Source organism: Gorilla gorilla, chromosome 4 (genome assembly GCF_029281585.2).
Source record: "Gorilla gorilla gorilla isolate KB3781 chromosome 4, NHGRI_mGorGor1-v2.1_pri, whole genome shotgun sequence".
Classification (NCBI taxonomy): Eukaryota; Metazoa; Chordata; class Mammalia; order Primates; family Hominidae; genus Gorilla; species Gorilla gorilla.
The window spans coordinates 123379427-123403012 of record NC_073228.2 but is presented as its reverse complement, the minus strand read 5'-3'; the positions used below and the strand labels follow the sequence as shown (position 1 = coordinate 123403012).

The window sequence follows — 23586 nt, the reverse complement described above, 5'->3', positions numbered from 1 at the left end:
TAATGTGGCACTTATTCTACACATATTCTACCTATCAATTATACATTATCTGTCATTTAGAAAAAAAGCAAAATATAGAAATACAAGAATACAGAAATTTGAGGTAAAGAAGTGGAACTTCCAGTTCTGTAGTGGCTCAGGTCATGGTCTGCAACCACCACCATCACCTTGAGTTTATAGACACCTATAAGATCACAGCTAATCTTATTGCAGAAATGAAGAAAGAGATTGTATTCATTTTCTCTTAGTGGCAGAATTCATTATAGGCATCTTACTGTTGATTTTTAGCTCTGTATTTATTAATAACTAAGCTTCTGAAAGAGTCCATAACAATTTCAGTCATACTTTACAGCATTTAATGAGGGAGGGGTGAGGTAACAGATGAGAATATGGCATTTGAAAACTTGGAGACCCCTGAGGATCTTATTAGGATATATACTTTACAAATCACAAAGGGTCACTACAGGAGAAAGAAGGAACTGTTTTTGTTTATGCTACCTTCCCTTAATATTAGGTCTTTGCTGGCACAAACATGTTTTGTCTTTGTATCCCCTATACTTCCTTGAAGAGAAAATACTTAGGAATTATTTGATAAATGGAAAAGCACATGAAAGAAGGATGTCTACCCCCCAAAAATATATATATATATAATATATATTAGTAATAACAAACACAAAGAAAAAAACCCAGGTTAAAAATTAAGTTTTTAAAAATCACACCAAGAGCATATTACTTTTGTGTTATTCCTGCCAAAAGTTCATAAACTAAAACTAAACATGAGAAAAGCATCAACTAAAAACAAACCAAGAAACAGGCTATAAAATAATTGGTCTCCAGTCTTCAAATATCTCAAAATTGGGAAAAGCAAAGACTGAGGAACTCATCCAGATTAAAGCAGACTAGAGACCTAAGAACCAAATGTAATGTATAATCCCAGATGGGACCATGATCAATTCTTTTTCTTTCTTCATTTTAGTAATGAATAATAATTATTGTTTTGCTATAAAGGACATTATTGGGACAACTGAAATATTAACAAGATCTGTAGATTAGCTAACATACTGCATCAATGTTAATCTCCTGATATTGATCTTTGTTGTGTGAATAGATAAGAGAATGTCTTTGTTCTTAGAAAATGCTAGTAGCATAGTCTCTTAGGCATAAAGGGACATCATGTCTGCAAGTTACTCTTAAATGCCTCAGAAGAAAAAAACACATATGATGGAAAAACATAGTAAAGAAGATACAAATTTTAACAATTTGAGGAAACTGGACGAAGGACAAAAGTTCTCTAGTATTTTTGCAACTTTTCTATAATTCTCAAATTGTTTCAAACAAAAAAAGTACAAAATGATGTTATTAAGATGAATAACACACAGAAGATGGAAAGTCAGAAATTGTTTTAAATGATTTCGTGCACTTGTGTGTACTTTTGAAGATAAATGTACATGAGCATGCAGTCAGGAGCTGCTGTTGGTAAGAGAAGAAACAGTCACTGTTGCTTTGGGAATAGAGAGTAACCCTGAGGCAGATACACCTCCAACAAACAGGCCCCCATTCCTAACTGGAGAGCATATTCCTTTTCAAGGAAAATCTTTCAAGGCTTTTCTATAAATGCATGAGACACTCATTTCAATCCAAATCCAACGTTTGGAACCAACACCCTTGAGATTTAGTTTATATCCAAGTTGAGAATTCTAAGCGGCAATCTGGTTTGACTGCTAGAAGATGAGCACCAACCCAGGAGCTCAGAGGTTTTAATGATCACACAGTATCCTCAAGAATTAATTATTCTGGTATCAAAAGAATGCCAGTTCCCAAACCTCTGTACATTCTTACATACTGTGGCAAATGTCTAAGATTCAAAATAGATAACCTCTAACAGTCAAAGAACATCCTCATCCAGTCACATCATCATACAGTACATATATAGTACATAATGGAGGCTTGGATTTAGTCCAGATATGCAGACTTAACTCTACACAACTAATTATAGTACGTGCCTTTTAAAACTCAGCTCATTTTATTATTTATTCAAACAAAAACAATATTCAAACAAAAATCCATAGTATCTTGCCAACTAAATGTAAATTCCACTTATGTTCCTATAATGGAAATGATTATAAACATGTGAAAGGAAACCAAATTTAAATTCAGGAGGAAAACAACCAAACTGCTCAATGCCAACCAGCTTAAACCTATCATCCTAAAGAAAACAAAACAGATTTTGCTCAGCAACATTGTATTCAACACATGGAAATAAACCTTTGTAAAAAGTTACACTAATATTATTTTACAGGTATTGGATACATACAAACAATAGATTTCTATTTGAAAGTATAGGATTGTCTTTGCCTAAAATACTGATAAATTGCATATTTAAAACCTGTGGGCCAAATTCTATGATATTCATTTTGTTTACAGACAAAGGGAAATTTTAGAACCATTATTCCATAAAGTGAACAGGAACAGCAGGACCAACAAAGATTTTCCTTCCATTTTCTTCCTGCATGTCATGAAGCAAGGTGGTGAATGAAGCCAACGTTCTTGGTTCCAACTACTAATTCCTCAAATATGCTTTCCAACTCTCTGCCTCCAGCTATGAAGTTACTCTTAAATTCCAGGCCCACAGTCCCCACAATCTAGTCCAGATCTTGGTTGGCTACAGTGTTGGTACCACAACTTACCTTCTTCTCTCCCAAACCTCCCTCCTCTACCTGTTTCATACTTCTAGTAAGGCAGTAAACATCCTCAAGCACACAAGCTCAAAACCACAGTATTAGTTTTGACTCTTTCTCATTCCTCTTGATTTTTAGACATAATCGGTAGCTAAGTTAGCCAATTCAATCTTAGCAATAGTTCCACATAGGCCCTCTCCTCTCCATTATTACCATTTCCTTAATTGAGGTCTTCCTTTCACTCTGCAATGCAACAACCTTTGTTTCCTCAACCCCAGTATTTCACCTTTCCTGACACACAGCCTGTAAATAATTATCCCTATGGATTTAAAAAAAAAAAAAAAAAAAGGCATCCTGTCAATTCATATTTGTAGTCTCCACCTAGCACAGAACTTGGCATATAAATACTCAAATGTTCATTGAATGAACCAATCCTCCCATTCTCTGAAAGCAGAGAGCACTTTTTTCCATGTCTCTTATCACTTGTGTTCTACAAGAATTATTTATATACATGTACAGGTCCACAAGTCCTTATCTGAATGAAGTGCTTCAGGCTGATGTGTTTTGGAATTTGGAATCAGATTTTAGGAAGGAAATATAATACATAAAACATGTATTCCATATTACAAAAGGCCCCCAATGGTGCAACAATCTATAAACGTGCATATTACTTCTATACTTGTCTAACTCACACTAGCTGAGTTAAAGACAATCAACAGCATCATATAAGTTCAAGTCAGACTTCACCACCAGTGAATCATGAGAAAAAAAACTGTTCATTTTTAGAGCTTTTGGGTTTCTGGAGTTTCAGATAAGAGTACCTATGTTTTAATTTTCAAGAGCAGACTATTCTGTAGGCCACATAAATCCTCTGATTCTTTATCTCCCTTATGCCTTTATGTCATCTTTCATTTCCTCCGATTTTTTACCGTTGCTTAGAACAATAAAATAGGATTCAAAGGGTTTACTACAACAACTTCTGGCTGGGTTTAGAAATTAATAGTAATAAATACTATAAAATATGTTAGTTATTTATGAAATATCTCAGTATCATATTATACTTACATATTTCACTCATACTAAATAAAAAACATCACTATCCATACAATAAACATTATTTTAATAGAAGGTAAAGCATCAATTTCAGAACCTTTTTTTTAAAAGGCAGCCATACTATTTTCTAAAACTATGCTTTCTACATGGCTTTTAGCACTCATTCCAACATATACAGAGTCAGGCTAGTTATTATGTGTTATTGACTATACTAGAAGCTAGAAATAGACAAACTGCAGCCATTTCTCAGGATTAAGCCCAAAGTCAAATGAGAGAAAACATACAATTATAAATGACCATAATACAGTAAGATAACTGTGACAAGCAACAGACTCTGTTGAAAGGGAATTCAGGGACTTACTGCTCTACCTCCTATCCATTTTCATCTTTTCAACCTAATTGAAGAATCTCTAGGAAAATAAAGGTGAGGTTAGAATATTCCATAATTAAAGTGTGTGCCATGATTAAGGATGTGAGTTACACAGCAGACGCAAAAGATCTGACAGAATATTTTTTCTTTATTCTTTTTATCCTCTAATTTCTCTTTCTTCACAAAATGGTACCAGGGTCTCTTTGCACCTCCACATCAGTGAAAAGAAATATGACTGCTTTCTTTCTGCGGCAAGAAGTTTTATATTGGGTGCATGGCACTCTAATAGATAATTTCCCTAGATTAGATAAACAAACACCTTTGACCATAATCTGTATATATCTAGAAAATAGTGATTTTATATTGATAATTAAGATAATCCAAATTATTGTTTTGGTATGAATAAAATAATTTTGTAACTGTCAAATATCATGACTTAAAAATACTTCATTTTGACTTGATGAATTTGCCTTATATTTAAGAAGCTGAAGATTAGATAAAGATGCATATAGACAAGACGACTGTTTAAACTACTTTCAAGGATTACAATGAAATCTTAAAACAGGTTATTTTCATTTCAATTGATTCCCTACATCTCTTACACACACACACACACACACACACACACACACACACACACCCCTTTGGACATTCCCAAACCTATTCATTCCCACAGGAAAAGAAAAAAAACTTACCTAAAAAGGTAAGATTTACCTACCTTCAAAGGTCTTTAATTGTTAAAAAGATACTTTATTTACTAAGAATTACCTTAGAATATTATAAAATCAGGGCTATAACTTACTCCACTTAGCCCCAATATTTCCGCCTTTGGTTATATGCCACTCAAATACAGCATTTACTTTCTTCACCACCTCAGGCCCAATATCCTTTAGGCGGCGTCCTATTTCCTCAAATACAAAGGTACTCTGAAGCTTCCCGCCCTAACAACGACAACAAAATAAACCTTAAAAGTTCTGTAAAAATAACTCATGGAGAAAAGTGATTATAAAACATGTGCAAAAAAAAGATTTTTTAAAACTCTGTACATAAATAAGTCAGTTTTCTTCATACAATGTGTCTTTCATACTTTCTTTTTATTTGTATAGATCACTCAGAACCTCAGTCCTCTTAATAACAGGATTTTACTTTTATTAGAATTCAGAAATAATATTTTAAAAGAAAAATAGGAACTGGACAACCTATGTTTTAGCTAACTTTAGAAAGATCCTGATCAAATTAATCAACTTCTATGGTCTCATTTTTTTTATTTATAAAATAAGACTAAATTACATGAAGTCTGAATTTCTTTACAGCTCTAAAACTTAAGTTTTGGGGTTTTTTGTTTTTTGTTTTTGTTTTTTTTTTTTTTGAGACAGACTTGTCGCCCAGGCTAGAATGCAGTAGTGCAATCTTGGCTCACTGCAACCTCCACCTCCCGGGTTCACGTGATTCTCCTGCCTCAGCTTCTTGAGTAGCTGGGATTACAGGAGCCTGCCACCAAGGCTGGCTAATTTTTGTATTTTTAGTAGAGACGGAGTCTCACCATGTTGGCCAGGCTGGTCTTGAACTCCTGATCTCAAGTGACCTAACCGCTTCAGCCTCCCAAAGGGCTGGGATTACAGGCGTGAGGCACTGAGCCCACTCTAAGTTTTTTTTTTTCTTAGACTATCCTTAAGGGATTTTAATTTTCAGTCAGTTATGTGGTTTATGACAGACAATTAAAGATCATGGGTATCGAAACCTCAACATTACAAAGTTAATATTTCAGAGACAGAATATAAACATTTTTATCAAAAGTCTCAGCATGCTAATAAAGAATACAATGTTTTAATAAATTATACACGCTACTGGTTTATATATTTGCATACAAAACTTTATATAAACCTTTAAATCAAGAAAAAGGTACAGGATATTCAACTTTTTAATCTATTTTTCTCCAAAACGCTGTTTGCTTAAGATTCTCATTAAACAACTGATTTATTTATTCTAAAACTAGAAAATTATGTTCTCTTGAAAGATATCCTAGTATCCTACAAAACGAGTTTTTTAAAGTTCATAAATTGCCAGAGTATTCCTTCTATTCCAAGCTGTTTTGAATTAATGTTTTTCACTTCAAGAATTAAGAATAGTTTCATGGTTGTTAATTTTCTAACGTGGCCTAACCACTCTTAAAGTCACCTTAACTGAAATTCCTAAATGAGGAAGTGGCTTGGATACTAATTTTTATAACCTACCTCAGAGGGTATCTTAGCTGAAGTATCAGATGTTGGTGCAAGATCCACATATGCATTTGAAATGACAATGTCTCCAGTTTCTTGGACCTTAGGAGGAGAAGAAAAAAAAAAGATTTATTCTGATTACAATGGAAGTGTAATTTCACTGTGAAACAGTACAAAGTTTAAAATTTATTATTTTTGCCTCATATGAAAAAGAATATAATAATCCAGATAAAATAAAAGGCTGCTAAAGTAAATGTCAAGATGAACAAACATAAAGGCTTTCTGATTCAATACAACTGTTACTAAACCTGGCTTTATAATCAGCTGGAGCCCTTTAAAACAAACAAACAAACAAAGAAACCCTATGAGGTCCCATCCCCCAAAATTCTAATGTAAATACACTGATAGAGACTGGGCCTTGGTATTTTGGGCATTTTTTTGGGGGGAAGTGGGGATCAGGGGATGAACTCTTATAAACAGAATTCAGTCCATGCTGAATCCTTATAAATAGTAAAAGGCATAGCACAATAGCCACATGAGGTAGTGGTACTCAAAGTACGTTTGTTCTGCTAATAAAGAATAAAATTGGCTAGGAACAAATCATAATAGTGTTTTTTAAGTAGTAATTCCAGGTCTTATTTCAAGAGGAAGTGTACACAGCATGAACTAAATGTCTAAATAGGCTTTTATCAAAATAGTTATTAAAGGAATTCAAATTCTAATTCCCAGTCCTTCATTTCAAATTATTCCAATGGCTATTCTTTCATAAAAATTGTTATTGCTACAAATGTATAGGATAAGTTTCTAAAGTTTAACGTAGCGTTTATTAAAACTTTGATTTTTAACAATCAAGAAGATCATTCTCTTGACTACATCTCATCATATTTTGGAGGAAAAAAGATCTTTCAAGTAATTTATTCACTTTACTTCAAATTACATACATTGAAAAGCATGGAAAGAGATAATTAATGAACAAAATGCACTTCAGTAAATTACTTTATTGTTACCAAATCAAGCAAATCATTTTAAAACACTGGTTTAAAATGTTTCTTATATCTTAAGAATAGAAAGGAAAGGAGGAAGGGAGGGAGAAAGTGAGAAAAGGAGGCAGGGAGAGAAGGAGTCCTAAAACTAATAGAAAAAGAATATCTATAATCACTGAAGAAAAATATAGCAAATATGCTGAAAAGATAAGACAGCATGCTTAGAATTTAACAAAATGGCAAGAATACATTATATTTAGACATTTAATCATTTCTCAGCCCTTCAAGTTTGTATCCATAGAAATTATTTACATACTATTCATCACCAGAATTGCAGGAAAATAAAAACCTGTAATATAGTCATGGTCCTTAACACTTTTAGAGTTCATAATCTTAATCAAAAAGCAAAACTTACTCATACAAAACAAATTAGAAAATGTGAGGGCTCCAAAATATGTGGCACAGATATTAGCTGCAAAGGCTTTCAGAGAACACCAATTTGAGTGTATCTACGGGTAGGAAAGTGGGGAATAGTAAGAGACTGTCTCTAAGAGCAAAGTGGAGCTTGAACTTAAGCCTGAAGGACAGGAGGAATTTGAAAAGTAAAATAAACAATATGTACAAATTAAGCAGGAAAATGATATTGCAACCAGCAGAAAGGAATTAGGAGTAAAGCAACTATGTAAGAAGAATTTTGCAGAGTTATCTATTTGTGAAAGAAAACATGATACAGAAAAGACATTTGGGGCCTGTAATCAAAGCTTTGAAGCCATGCTGATCGGGTTTCTATCCCAGCTCAACCACTTGCTGTGTGACCATGAGCAAGTTATTTAGGGCACCTAGATTAGATTTTCTTAGGAACCTAGATTTTCTTATATTTACATACAGATTTATTATGCATATTAAAGAAAATACTATTGCCAGTTTATAGGTTCTCAATAAATGAAAACTGTTACTATTATCATTGGAGTTGTTTAATATGCTCTATATAGCATGAAATGATCAAGCCAAAAAGTATTAGCCTGGTCAACTGTGTTAACAAAAACTGTCTTTTAATAACTTGCAAATAAAACAATGATTGCATGTCCTTTTAGTATTTTACTGGAGCATTGCTAACAGCCTCACCCCAAAATACCCTCATTTACTATTTGTTAGGCCCAGACTCTGTGATGTAACTTGTTAATTTGTGGATTTTTGTGTAATCAAGATGCATATGATTTCTGTCCAGAGAAAACTCATAAAGGATAAGATTTTATTGTTCTATAGGATATTAACTAATTTTGTCTCTAACTCTGCAAAATTATTTTAGAATGACTTTCCTATTGGACCATATAAACTGTTGTTCTAATTTTTTTTTTGAACATGTTTTATCATATTGCAAGATCCTTCATTAATGAGTCAGATAGATTTGTCATGTTTTCACTGTATATCTGTCTGAGTCATGCCTTTAAATTTTTTAAGATGATATTTTGACAATGACTTGATTGACTAGTTGAGCCAAAAAGACATGGTTGGCTGGGTTTTCAGAATAGCTGGGCCACTGCTACATAGCTAGCTACCAATTTAGTTGAAAATAAAAGAGAAAATAAAACACAGGGTGCAAAACACTTCTATTTTATTAAGTGTTGCCTGATAAATAAAAATTTTGAAAACGCCAGACAAGCTGTATCTTATTTTTAATTAAAATTTACCGTTACTTAAAAAGAACTTTCTATCCATAGTACTAACCAAAAAAAAATGATAAGATGGAACACAATGATAAAGCATGTGAGAAGGGTGAAAAAGCAAAATTCATACCTTGGTTTGAAAATGAATTCTGTTTCCTTCCTTCCACATCTCAGTTTGTAGAGTTTGTCCTGGATATACTGGTTTTGCAAAACGAGCCTTTAAAAAAGAATTGTGGGGTTAAAAATGTTTTAAAAGGAAACTCTTTTACTTGTAGGAGGAAAAAATTGGAAAGGAAACTAGAGAACACAAAAGAAAAAAAAAATCAAGGTTTAAAGATATTTAAATTCATAAAAGACCTAAGTATAATATGATAAAATTAGTAAAATAAAGATGTAACTAATATAAGTAAGCCAATTCTTTGTCTTTCAAAGTATGGAATCAAAAAATAGTGTTTTTTATCTTGACAAATCAAGAAATAAAACCACAATCATATTAGGTGAGTTATATAGGTACATCAGAACAACTTAAAGAAACAGTTAAAAGTGGTACAAATTAAGTCTAAGGAATGAGGCCTGGGGTAAGTATGCAGGGCAAAATAATTCCACTTTTTATTTCATAATTTTTTGTATTATTTTCTCTGTGTATATATTACTGGATAATAAAAAATAGTTGTAACAAAATGAAAAGCATGAGAGTAATTAGTGCTATCAAAGGCAATGCATCAGAAAATATATTTTCACTGCTGCATGGAGGATAAATTAAAAGCTTTTGGAGCTATTTGACAACGCCTTAAACTTTTTTAAGTGTACATCTTTTGGCTTAAACGTACACAAAAATAATATGGGCATGGATATTTTTCCTTGTTATTTATAATGGATAAAACTTTGAAATCAACTAAAAAGTACAGAGTAAAAACAATATGCAGTCATTATATTGCTGTAGATGTATGTTTATTGGACTTAATCAGCCACTTAACATTTTTAATTAAATTAATGAAAATGATAAAACAGTTAAAAAAAGCAAATCTTGAGTTTTCAAGGCATATGTACTGATATATATATATATAATATATGCACCTAATTAATTTATAAAGCAACCCAGTTAATCTGTCAAAATTGCAACTGTGCATCCTTCCTGGTGCATGTGCAACAGAGCTATTTATAGCTACAAAAAGAAAGTGTGCTGATTGCCAGGTCAATGAAATAATAAAAATGTACATTGCTGTAGTACAATATCTATTTTCAATTAAATCACTAAAACCCCTTTTCTTCTCTAAAGATAGAAAAAGGAAGTAATATTCAAATTACGTAGTAATACACATTTACCTTAATTGCCTTGAATCTTGACACATCATTATCTGCAAACTGCTGTAAAACACGCCTGGCAGAAAATCCAAATGTACATAATCCATGTAATATGGGCTTGTCAAAACCTAGGAAAAGAGAGAACACTGAGTTAGATACAGGTACCTTTAAAGTTTAAAAATCAAGTGTAGTTAATTCAGGACTTTAAAAATGTCCTTGGACTGCATTAGCAGGAATTATACCATCTATTTAAGAAACACAGTAGATATTTTTTACAGAGTATTTCCTGGGAGGAAATTATGAAATAAAGAAAGAAAGAAAAAAAAAAACAAAACAGGAAAAGAATGTGAGAGATCTGGAAACACAATTGTTTTGTTTAGTTTTGGTTGTAACCATGAAATCATCCAGGGTACTCTCAACATCCACACAGGTAGATGATCCTTCCCTAACCTTTCAGTTCCTTGCTCTCTCTCCAATGACCTTGTTCTTTGTGATAACTCAGACACCCACCCTCGTGGTCCTATCCTAGACCTCGCACTAGCAGGAACTTCCCTCCACCATAATCTGAATTTCAAGTGCACTATTTTCTGAACCCATTTCCAAACTTTCCATATCCTTTGCATAAATGTAATAAATAAAATAACATTTTTTTAAATGCTACTCAAAATACCAGTCATAAGTAGTAGTGTCTTTACATTATTTAATTAAATATCGAATAGCTAATATTTTTCATTGATACATATTAAAGACAACTCACCTGCTAGACTAGCAAAGTTAGGATCAATGTGTAAGGGATTCCAGTCTCCACTGAGGCGGTACAAAGCAGCCTGTGGAGAAAGCATAAACATAACTAGAACTCAGTGTTTTGTTAGAATACATTAAATGAAAAATAGGAAACATGGCTGGTTATTGGTATAAGCATTGTATCATAATGTACCTGAGGCTCTGATTTTAAAAATAATTATTTTTAACAATAAAGATTACCTATAATGAAATGTTTTTTTAACACTTGCCACTAAAATCAGTGGGAGGGAAAAAAATGTAGAAAGGGAAGCCAACAATTATATTTAGGTAAAACACTGTTACTACTACCTAAGGAGAAATTCACAAAAAGAAGTCAATCAATCTACTCCCATTTATACACAGATAAGGTAAATGTTTATAGTCTGCTCTAAGCAAGCAAAATTTATGCCAACTTTCTTACCGGGGTGTTTTAAATTGAAGCTTCTAAGACAATATCGGACATAGAAACATCAAAGACTTCTCACTAACTTTCATTCTTTTGGTACACTAAATCCTGAATATTAGCTCACCCTGCAAGAAAACTGACTGAACTGATAGCTTGCTATTATGATAAAAGTTCTGCTGAGTCCAGATTTCCACATCACTAGTTTACTTAGATAAAGTAGGATTAGCAGCGTGGCCTGGATAACAATAGGGAAAAAGTCACCATACTTTCTGGCGTTTAAATGGTACATTCTTCCAAGTTAGAAAGCACTTACCAGCACTGAGAGGAAGAAATTCACCAAACAGCTAATAGTAAGTGTATTTAATGTATCTGTAAACTTGACCGACCCTTTTACGTCAGCCTCAAGACTTCTTCCCTTTCTCATTAATTGCTGTGCTGTTTTCCAAAGACTACTGAAATGCTGTGTAAAGACTAGCCATATCTTTTTAAAATTACTGATCTTTTATTACTTTTAAACTATTGATTATTTTTAACAAGTTTTATTTATAGAAAATATTCTATAATTCATAAGAAAGCATCATTCTTTTTAATATGCTTTGTATAATTCCAATAAGCTCTTTTCCTTCCCCATCACTCCATATAATGGTTCTATAGATTATTTACTTTCCCAATGACTCAATATTCTTTCCTTTACATGTCTTCTTAATATAATGAAATCAAATAAACAATTATTGAATACTGGTGACTTGCAAGGTCCCATATGAGATGCTAAGAGAAGTAAATGATAATTTTTTAAAAGCACTTTATATAATAAAATGTTAGCAAATATATATCATGATGTATACAAATGAAAGAAAAACACATTTCAGGGCCTGAAATTGTGACAGGAAATTATCAAACACATGCTAGATCATGGGATTTGGTACTAGTCAGATCTAGATTCAAAGCCAGCTCTACCATTAATGGGCAAGTTTCTTCACCATTCGAAGCCTCAATTGCTCATTTAGAAACATTTAGAGGCTAACAGAACTTACTCTCACAGAGTAGTTGGAAAAAGGTGGGATAAGGCTTACAAGATATTATCTTTGATAAATAATACCTCAATAAATGTTAGTTATTTTTTAAAGATTATAGCAACAATACAAACATCCAAGTTTCTAAGATTAGTACTAGTATTCTTATCCCACATATATCATTCCTATAAATGAATACAGTGTTCTAAAGAAATCATATTAATATGAAATATCTCACATTATTTCAATGATAGCATTGCTTTCTATAGATAACAGAGTTAAAGACAAAAAAGGCTCATTATGAGAAATGACAAAAGCCAACTGACTAGATGTTTGACCCATTCAATCATAACACAAAATAAGCATTGTTCAATTAATAATGACCACTGCCAAAGCTTATCTTCTACGTATTTTGAAGAAATGGCATATTTCATTCCCCGGGGCCGGCAGGGCCGGCCAGCTGCTCTGAGTGCTGGGCCCGCCAAGCCCACGCCCACCCGGAACTCAAGCTGGCCTGCAAGCGCCGCGCGCAGCCCCGGTTCCCGCTAGCGCCTCTCCCTCCACACCACCCTGCAAGCTGAGGGAGCCGGCTCCGGCCTTGGCCAGCCCAGAAAGGGGCTCCCACAGTGCAGCGGTGGGCTGATGGGCTCCTCAAGTGCCGCCAAAGTGGGAGCCCAGGCAGAGGAGGCGCCGAGAGCGAGCGAGGGCTGTGAGGACTGCCAGCACGCTGTCACCTCTCACTTCTACATGTCATTCCCTAATAAGTATCCCTTCTCTGAATGTCTGTTACACTTATACTACAAATCAAAGCCTTGTATTTAAACATTCATTGCTTGGAATAGGTGCCCTAGTTATCTCAGACACCTATATCTTGAGTATCCAAGTGTTCCTTCCCTTCCTTGACAATAGATGACACTTCTAATTGACTTGTATTTCTTATAGCATGGATCCAATTTCAAATGTCCCACAAATTCCCTGAAATTTACGCAAAGTTTTATGCAAAATGTTTTTTAGGGAACTGGTATATAGCTTCCATTATATTCTCTAATTATCATACAATACAAAATGGCCAAGAACCTCTGCCAAATCATGAGTGCCCATTATTCACACAAAAATATTGTTGATTTAAAAACTGTCTTTTGTCACGCAGCAAAATATTAAAACCTACCTTAAAACTAACAAAAAGTTTTAGTCATCTGAAAAAAAAACAAAAGAAAGAAAACCCCACTACTTACTGTGCGTAGAAATTCAAACCTTGGAAACTACTCAGCTTTTATTTGTAGCAGATATATTTTTTATTTCAGTATAATAAAGAGGCATTTCTTGGGTTTTCTGAACCATGAAACCACGAGCCTTTTCTGTTTTTTAGTACTCTAACAGAATTAGTTTCTCAATTAAGCCTTATGTAAACATAAATATGAGCACATTCTTAAGAAATTCATAAGAAACAGTAATGGATGGAAAAAATATTTAAAAGCAAGAATAAAACAATGTTCCCTCCATCACCTGATTATATGGTACAGAAAAAAAATACATATGTACCAACTTTAATTCTCTCTGGCTTATGAGATTACAATTCTATTTGCTAGGAAACATAAGTCCTGCAGAAGTTTTCATATCGAACATACCAAAAAAAATTTTTTAACTTTTAAGTCCAGGAGTACATGCGCAGGATTGTTACATAGGTAATTGTGTGTCATGGGGGTTTGTTGTGCATATTATTTAATCACCCAGGTATTAAACCTACTACCCATTAGTTATTTTTCCTGATCCTCTCCCTTCTCCTATCCTCTACCCTCCAGTAGGCCCCACTGTGTTGTTCTCCTCTAAAATACAACCAAAAATTTTTTTAAAGTGACCTTTCTGAACAATTTGCTGTTATTACATGCAGACACACTGCATTACTCCAGAGGTTTAAGGATTTTATGCTATATCTGCATGGTTAGTCTACTGGCCATCTTAGAGAAGAATCTTAAGGTCTCTCAAAAATAAACTTCCTTTTCTCACTTTTATGGTTGCCTTTTGCTTCTTAAACAAATTTTTCTATGGTCACAGAATTTGTGAACTGACAGGACATTTTATCTCCTTCACCAGAAAACAAATTTTTTATGTCAAACAAAAAAGATTAAATCACCTACTGCTTCTAAGATGCTTTGTTTGCCTATCCTTTACAGTTGGTATAAAATAATCTGTTTCCAAGCAGTGTGGCATTGCTTTCTTTCCCAAAGAGGAAAGGATGACTAATACTTGCCTTTTAACTAATTTTTATCCTGCACTTACTCTGAGGCTTTCATGAAATTCTTCACTCTTAAAGTGGGCGGCCTCTCCAAAGAAAGCACTCCATTACCAACAACATGCAATGCTTTTTAAATTGACTAATAAACCATTTTATATTTTATTTTGGTATCTAGTGGGAAAACATTAATAACTAAAAATTAAAAAAAAAACGTGCAATCACAGGAAACATGTCTGTATGTTTATTATGTTGAATAATAACATATTATTCATTATGCATTAGATGCATAATGTTATAAGGTATCAGAGCTATAAATTAAAAAGTGTCATCAACCAGGTGGATTTATCATTTTTCAAAAATACAATCTTACCTGATTAAGAGAGGTGGTATCTGTAAGTACAGCATCAGGAGGTCTATTAGGTATGGCTACAGCTACCTAAAATTAAGACATTACATGTTAAATCTTAAATACAAATTATCATTATTCTCTTTAACCAAACTCACATTTGATACACAATCATGTTTCAATACAATAAACTCTGCAAATTGGATAAAAGGGTTTAAAAAAAAATCATGCTCAGGAAATAATGATATTTAAAATTTCATAACTCCTAGCTTCATCTACTCTATGATTTGCCTGAAATGACCTTTTTAAATGTAAAGAATTATGTAATCAGATAAATCCTCCAGGCCACAATGGAGAAAAAGTTAAGGACAGTTACTCCCTATGTAAAAGATGAAAACAACTACAAGAATTAGACATATAATTCACATCTAAATTGATTCAGTCTTTAAAACTGGTCTTTTAAATCCTTGCATATTTTAATTTGCCATCTTAACAAAATAATACATTTTAAAGTTGGTTACCAAAAATATTTGAATTATTATGATCCCTTAATGCCAACACTTAAAATTCCTTTTTGATGAAAAGTTTGCAACATCTACAAAGTAAGTATCTGAGTGCCAGTTTAGGGTTGATTTAAACCAAAGTAAACATAAAAAATTCAAGTAGCTAATATCTACTTTTCAATCATTTATAATAGAGACAAAATTTTATTATAGAATAATTTAAGTAAATTTTCCACAACAAAGTAAGCTTTTATCCTTTCAGAGAGTTAAGAAATTAGTGATTTTTCATTACTAAAATGCCACACTTAGATATATTCCCAAACTTATCTTCACAAACCCCACCACACCCAAAACATAAAAAAAGATCATGAGGGAAGTTGCTGCTTCTAAAAGCAAACAATAGTCAGGCTGCCGTTTTTCAAAAATCATTGCATGAATTACACTCCTTTGTTTCAGTTGCATCCAGTGTATTTTGCAGGTTTTATTTACAAATTCATTTTCAATGCATTCTACTAGGTTTTGGAGGACCTGATTTCAATCTATAGGTCCCAAGCAGTCTTCTAAAATTTCTGAGTACCAAGAGTTCTCTGAACCTGTCTTGATTCTGAGGGCTGCCTGATTAAAAATAAACAAATAAAAATTAAAAATTAAAAAATTCTGAGTACCTTTTATTCCACAAAATCCATTGTATGCCATGTATACAAAGGGCATTTAAGATGGACAGTGCCGCGATGGTAGTTTTACTGTTAACAGACTAGAAACTCGTTTATGGCACAGGGCTTCACCATGACTTGACATCATCTCTGATTTTTTTCTCAAAGCAACAAGTGATACTTGTGATAAGTGCTTAGAGAATGGTATCTAGTGTAGATTACTTTCTGGTCTACAGTAATTCATTATTGCCCAATATTAAAAAGAACATACAGGGAGCACGAGGTGGATGGGACACCTGAGGTCAGGATTTCAAGACCAGCCTGGCCAACATGGTGAAACCCCGTCTCTACTAAAAATACAAAAATTAGCCAGGTGTGGTGGCGGGCGCCTGTAATCCCAGCTACTTGGGAGGCTGAGGCAGGAGGATCACCTGAGCCTGGGAGGCAGAGGCTGCAGTGAGCTGAGATTGCACCACTGCACTCCAGGCTGGGCGATACAGTGAGATTCCATCTCAAAAAAAAAAAAAAAAGAACAAAGAAAAAGAACATACAGTTAAAAAGGAAAAACAAATAGCATGTTATATTTACTTCATCTAATATAGCCTCAGACTTGTATTTTACCCTTTCTAAAATAATATCTTCACTAAAAGCTTGGAAGTTTTAAGAGTGAATATAACATTTCCAAGCTTTTCATTCAGAGAATGCCACTGCATGTTTCTACATTGCACAACTTGCCTTAGGGTTCTTAATAACTCATAATTTGCTACCTGTGAATAGATACAACCTCACGTAAATAATACCCATTTAATACCTGTCAAGGTAATTTTTTCACATTCAAGCAATAAGTGAGGACAACTTTTTTTTAAATGCAGGCCCAGGACATTGTTTTCATATAGTATTGATCAATACTAATTTTTCAAACAGCTTTACTGACACAATACACATATAATTCACCCCTTTAAAATGTAAAATCCAGTCATTTTTAGTATATTCATAGAGTTGTCCAACCATCACCAGAATCAACTTAAGCACATTTTCATGTCCCCAAAAGAAAACCCTATACCCATCAGCAGTCACTCTCCCTTGTCTCCTTTCTCCTCCAGCCCTTGGCAACATCTAACCTACTTTCTGACTCTACAGATTTGCCTAACCTGGGTATTTCATATAAACACAGTATGTGGTCACTTGCTATCAATCTGAAGAACTTTATTTAGGATTTCTTATAAGGCAAGACTGCTAACAACAAATTCTCTCAGTTTTTGTTGTCCAGGAATGTCTTTATTTTACATTTATTTTAGAAAGCTCATTTTGCTGGTTATAAAATTCTTAGTTGACCTTGTGGTATTTTTTTTTTTTTTCCTTTCAGCACTCTGAATACATTAGCCCACTATCTTCTGACTTCCATTGTTTCTGATGAGAAGTCAGAGGTCAGCTCTTAATCTTATTAGGGTTCCTTTGTAAGTAATGAGTCATTTTTTCTCTGATTATTTTCAACCTTTTCGTTTCTGGCTTTCAACACTTTTACTACAATGAAGAGAATATGGATTTCTTTAGATATATAATCTATTTGGAGTTGACTGAGCTTCTTGGATGTACAATGTTTTTCATCAAAAGCCATTATTTCCTCAAAATTTTTTTCTGTTCCTTTCTCTGTCTCTGATACACCCATTATATGAATGTTAGTGTGCTTAGTGATACTCCATCTTTCTCTAAGGCTCTTCATTCTTTTTCCTTTTCTTCACTGTGGTTCTCTCTGTTCTTTAGTTTGTATAATCACTATCAATCTATCTTTAAGCTTTTTTGATTCTTTCTTCTGTCAAATCTACATTTGGCCCTTCAACAGTAAATTTTTCATCTCAGTTATTATACTTTCAGCTCCAAATTTCCTATTTGAGTCTTTGTAATAATTTATATATATTTAGTAACATTTAAGCATGGTTTCCTTTAGTTCTTTGAACATAAATAACAGCTGCTTTGAAGTCTGTCTACTAAGTTCTCTCAAAGGCAGTTTCTGTTGCCTGTTTGTTTCTTCCGTCTATGCATCACACTCTCCTGTTTCTTCCATGTCTTATAATTTTTTGTTGCTAACTGGCATTTCAGATAATAGATTATAACAACTCTAGACACTAATCCCCCACCCCTTCCAGGGCTTGTTGTTATTGTTTATTTATTTAGTAACTTAGCTAGACTCTTACATGTGAGTCTATTCTCCCAATAGTGTACAGCCTCTGATATTGCTCCTCAGAGAGTGTACCTTGAGTAGGTGCAGTCACCCTACGATGACACTGGTTTTAGCAGGCTCTCTTTGACTGTCTCTCGTTGGTCTCTCTGTTAAACTGTCTGCCTCTTTTGGTATCATACCCAGTTGTAAGGTTCCACTAATTGCCAGATGACTGTTCTATTTTCTTCAACAGTGTCCTGGGGTATAAATTGTTCAACAATCTGATCCAATTAAATTCAAGCCTCTTTGCAAGGGTAGTCGTTGAGGCCAGTCTTTGAGGTTTGTTACAATCCCAGGAGGGCTTTTCTTAGCTATCTCTTTCCCTGGTTCTTTCTAGTAAATGTCTAGCTGGGCTACACTTTAGCTCCCTGCTGTTACGGAACTACCAGCCTTCTCTTAATTGCTTATCACTACAGTCACACCTTGTTTTTGAGGGCATCCCTATACTTGAACTTCCAAATACTTAGTTACAAAAAGACTCTGTTTCCTTGAGAAGAGGGTCAGAACTTTGTGTTATTACAGCCTTCCTCTTCCTCTAGGCAGAACTTCTGCAGGAATAGTGACATACTTCTTTCCAAATGATACACTTGCTTTACAAGAAGGAAGCAGGGCAGGTGTAGTAGCTTCTGTTCTTCTCTGCTGGCTCTCCAACCATGGAACCTCCACGCTATGGGAAAGCTAGGGCAAGTGCAATCAGGGCCCCAGTATTCTCAGCCTGCCACAGGTAGGGTAAAGTCTCCACTCTGTAAGTGGGGGCTGGATGGAGAAATAGAGGCTCACAAGTCAGTCACTTTTACCTGGAATAGAGCATCTGCAATTCAGAGCTAGTGGGAAGGATAAGAAAAGTTAATAGCCTGCCCATCCTGGGAAGACAGCATGGCAGAGGGCTCCTACATTCTTGGCTGCAAACGCCTGGGGTACAGTTTCTGTCATGCTCAGCCAGGAGAGGAAGAACAAAGGGAGGGGTTGTGACTCAAATGCCACACAGTCTCACTGTTCTTACCAAAATATAATAGATTTTCTTGAATAAATGTTTCTTCATTTGCTCTATACCCTTAGAACAATTTCCAGAGACATTAAATAGCTGTGTTTTAAAATAATTTTTTACAAGTCATGGTTGTTTCACTGACAAGAAAGTCCAAGGAGCTTCTTACGTCACCATTCCAGAAGTCTTTTCCCAATACTGCTTTAAATAATACTTTATTTACTACAGAAGAATATTGACTACAGTATAATCTTATTACCACAAGTAACTTAAAGGTAAAGCCAGATTAACGTGAAATCCAAATTAAATATTTTTAGGAAAAATATGTTTCTAGAATTTGAGAACAAAAGAATAACCAGAATTATCTTGCATAAGAGAAATACTTAGGTCCTTTAATAAATGAAGATTTTAATCTATACAAGGATCACTTGTGTTCAATTTTTCTAAAAACTTTTGGGGTCTGCAAAGATTGTACAAGAAAATAACAAATATTCCCATAATTATCTCAGATACATTATACTTAACTCAGCAAGGCTTTTCTATATATAAAATATGTTGTACAGAGAATATATAAACATAAACAGCACTTCAAATTCAAGGAACACACACAATTTCAAAGTACGTATTACCAAGTCTCTATGCTATAGGATTACATATATGGTAATATAAGATCAATATACAGTTGACCCTTAAACAATGTGCAGCTTGGGAGCACTGACTATGCAGTCAAAAATTCACGTATAACTTTTGACTCCCTAAAATCTTAACAACTGATAGCCTACTGTTAACCAAAACCCTTACCAATAACATAAACCATCAATTGACACATATTTTGTGTTATTATATTCTGCATTATTACAATAAAATGAGCTAGGAAACATTTTCTACACTGGCTGCCACCTCATCTGAAATCAGCACATTCCATGGAGGAAGGAGTCCTGCTTTGCTGCATCGTCTATCCAAGGGTTTAATGTTGGTAAATGAGCAAATCTAGCATTTGTACAAGGCTCCCTAAGACTCCTGCAGCAGTCGACCAAGCCTGGGGACATAATGGAATCTGGAGTTTCCTGGGGCCTTGTTTTGAAAAAGACTTGACATACACATAGGAAGAAAGGCACAAAAATAAACGTTCACTTGTCCCTGAGAAAAAGAAGAAGAAGAAACTAGGAAAAAGAAAATGTCACGAAAAACATAAAAAATGAAAGAATATTTACTATTCAGTAAGTGGAAGTAGTTTATCATAAAGGTCTTCATCCTCATCATCTTCACATTGGGTAGGCTGAGGAGGAGGAGGAGGAGGAGGAGGAAGAAGAGGGATTGGTCTTGGTGTCCCACGGGTGGCAGATGTATAAGAAAATTTGCCTATAAGTGGGCTCATGCAGTTCAAACTCATGCTGTTCAAGTCTCAACTGTATAGGTAAGAATCCTTAACTACACATATATTTTGCTTACAAAGTCATGGCTTACCTTGACTTTGTCTGATGTCCGTTTTCCACCAAAGCCTCCAGAGCCAACAAGAAAGAGAGAGAACTGATTGTGGCATATAAGTTCCTTCTCAGAATAAGAATAGACTGAAAAGTAAATAAAAGAAAAAATAAAAGAAGTTACCACCAAAAGGCATAACTAGTTAACCAAGACAGGTTCAACAATTCCTGTCAAGGTTTCAAAAACAAAATCCAATTACTGAAAGAGTTCTAACATGTAAAGGTGTCCAAGTTTGGATTACAAAGCATTCATTTTAATCCATTCATACCAGACTCTGAAAGGCAGAGAGAAGAGGAGCTTCAAAAATCCTTTCTTAACTATGAAATAGCAGTTCTTTCACTTTTCTTAAGGCTCTCCCAACTGTTATTCAGATCCCAATTATTTCCACCTTAAACATTTCAAATAATCCCACTAGAAAGTACAGGTAACCACACTCGAACTTTCAAACATTCTGCCAAAGCAGTCAAGAAGAGCATGGAGAGGAAATAAGTGGGAATGAAGGTATAAGCCACATGAGGGCAGGATCATGGCTGTTCTGCTCACTCTTATTTTCCCATCAACTAGAATAGTTCCTGTACAGAAAAAAAGGCACCTAATAAGTGTTTATTAATTAATAAATCAGTGAATAAATGATATGAGTGAGCAAGTTAGCAAATAAGTGAGCAAGTAATGAATAAGACAGCTGTCCCTCTATTTACTAACTTACTAGGGACAGATTATTATCTGTTTCATATCTAGCTCTGCAAAACTAGAAATATGATTTTAAATTGCATACTAAAGAAAAATCTAATTATAAACAAAAATAAGGAAAGGCATGTCAATGTAGTTCAAATAAGATTTTTATTTTTATCACATAGGCAACTGAATAACCAATTTCACTTTGTCTACAAATTCTAATATACTAAGGACCATTACCAAGTTGTATTTCAATAAATGGAGCAGATCAAGAGAGAACAGTAAAAATTAAAGAAAGGTTTCGGCAGGACTTTTTTTTTTGGTATGTTACATTTGGTTCAATGGTGAGAAGACTAAAAGAGAACTGGGAGAATAGTAGCCAAGTGTTGGCCAACATCTGGAATGACAAGTATGAAAACCTAAAAAGAGAAGAGAAAGGAAGAGGAAAAGGAGGAGAAGGAAGATAAAGAACATACATAATATTTAAGAGCATCAAAAATGTTCTCAATTGATTATTAAGCAAAAATAAAGCAAGTTCCAAAACAGCATATATAGTATAACCTCCTATGTATTTACAACAAAAATGATAAACTTATATTCCAAATATTAAATAATGTCAAACTTTATACTGTTCTTGGGTTCCAAAATCACTGACAACAAATATCTACTTTTTTGTTCTTAAACTTTAAAACTTACAAATTTTAAACTTAAATTTAAATTTAATTTTTAAAATTTAATTTATAAAATGTACAAATTTTTTTTTTTTTTTTTTGATACAGAGTCTTGCTCAGTCACCCAGGCTGGAGTGCAGTGTCACAATCTCAGCTCACTGCATGCTCTGCCTCCAGGGTTCACGCCATTCTCCTGCCTCAGCCTCCCAAGTAGCCGAGACTACAGGCGCCTGCCACCATGCCCGGCTTTTTTTTTGTATTTTAAGTAGAGACGGGGTTTCACCGTGTTAGCCAGGATGATCTCGATCTCCTGACCTCATGATCCGCCCGTCTCGGCCTCCCAAAGTGCTAGGATTACAGGTGTGAGCCACCGCGCCCAGCGTAAAATTTACAAATTTTAAGCATCATATCTTCACCTTATGTTTAATTACTAGTATTTCAACATTTATTAAACTACTACAATCTTTTTTCCCACTGCAAATAAAATGTGGCTGTGGTGTTTAAACCACATCATAAGTTCAAGTCTAGAAACTTATAAAAGCACAAGTCTAGGAGCCTAACTACCATTTATAAGAATAATTTAGTGTTCAAATATGTTCCAAGTTCCAAATAGCTAACACATTAAAGAATACCTAAAACATAGCCTAATTGTCAAGTGAGGACTATCTAATATTCCTTCCTGCCAAAAACATACTCCAGCAAGCTTAATTCTCCTCTACATTATCAATACAAGCCACATTTATCACCTTTGTGCTTTGGTTATGTTGTCTTAAATCCAATGAAATGCCTCACCCTTCCCAGCCTAAGCCCAGAAATAAATGCTTCTCCCCCTCCTTCTTTATTTTTCTTAAAGAGTTTAAAAATGCTTATCTTGTTTTCTAACAAATTGGAAGACAAATACTAACTTATTAATCAACTTCTATGGTGAAGTATTATGTCATACAGAAAGCCTATCAATCTAACAATATTATTATAAGAATTGTAAATAAATTACCATCCATAATAATCACTACACCGGATCCTTTATCTAGGACATCAGCAACAACTGCTTCACATTTTAATTTTCCTAGAAAGAAAAGTAAAAGAAATACAGTGTCTTAAAAACCAAAGATTACTATAACAAGATGTGAAAGAATTTAATAGCATTTCCACTGTAAGCTCAGCAAAACTAAAAAACTATGGTTTGAAATAATGTTCCTGAACAACAGATGCTGCAGAGGATGTGGAGAAATAAGAACGCTTTTACACTGTTGGTGGGAGTGTAAATTAGTTCAACCACTGTGGAAGACAGTGTGGTGATTCCTCAAGGATCTAGAACTGGAAATACCATTTGA

The 23586-nt window shown here is 34.1% G+C and overlaps 1 protein-coding gene across 5 annotated transcripts in view; it reads right to left on the bottom strand.

Moving 5' to 3' along the window:
- Nucleotides 1-23586, bottom strand: part of HSD17B4 (hydroxysteroid 17-beta dehydrogenase 4) — an 84288-nt gene that overhangs the window by 6011 nt on the left and 54691 nt on the right. For all 5 annotated transcript variants that reach the window (XM_019027908.3, XM_055387263.1, XM_004042393.5 and 2 more), the window contains 8 exons: nt 23247-23318; nt 20889-20992; nt 15084-15149; nt 11033-11102; nt 10297-10403; nt 9101-9187; nt 6336-6422; nt 4904-5042 (listed from right to left, as the gene is read on the bottom strand). In XM_019027908.3, coding sequence (XP_018883453.1) covers nt 4904-5042; nt 6336-6422; nt 9101-9187; nt 10297-10403; nt 11033-11102; nt 15084-15149; nt 20889-20992; nt 23247-23318 — 732 coding nt within the window. The remainder of the gene's footprint in view (nt 1-4903; nt 5043-6335; nt 6423-9100; nt 9188-10296; nt 10404-11032; nt 11103-15083; nt 15150-20888; nt 20993-23246; nt 23319-23586) is intronic.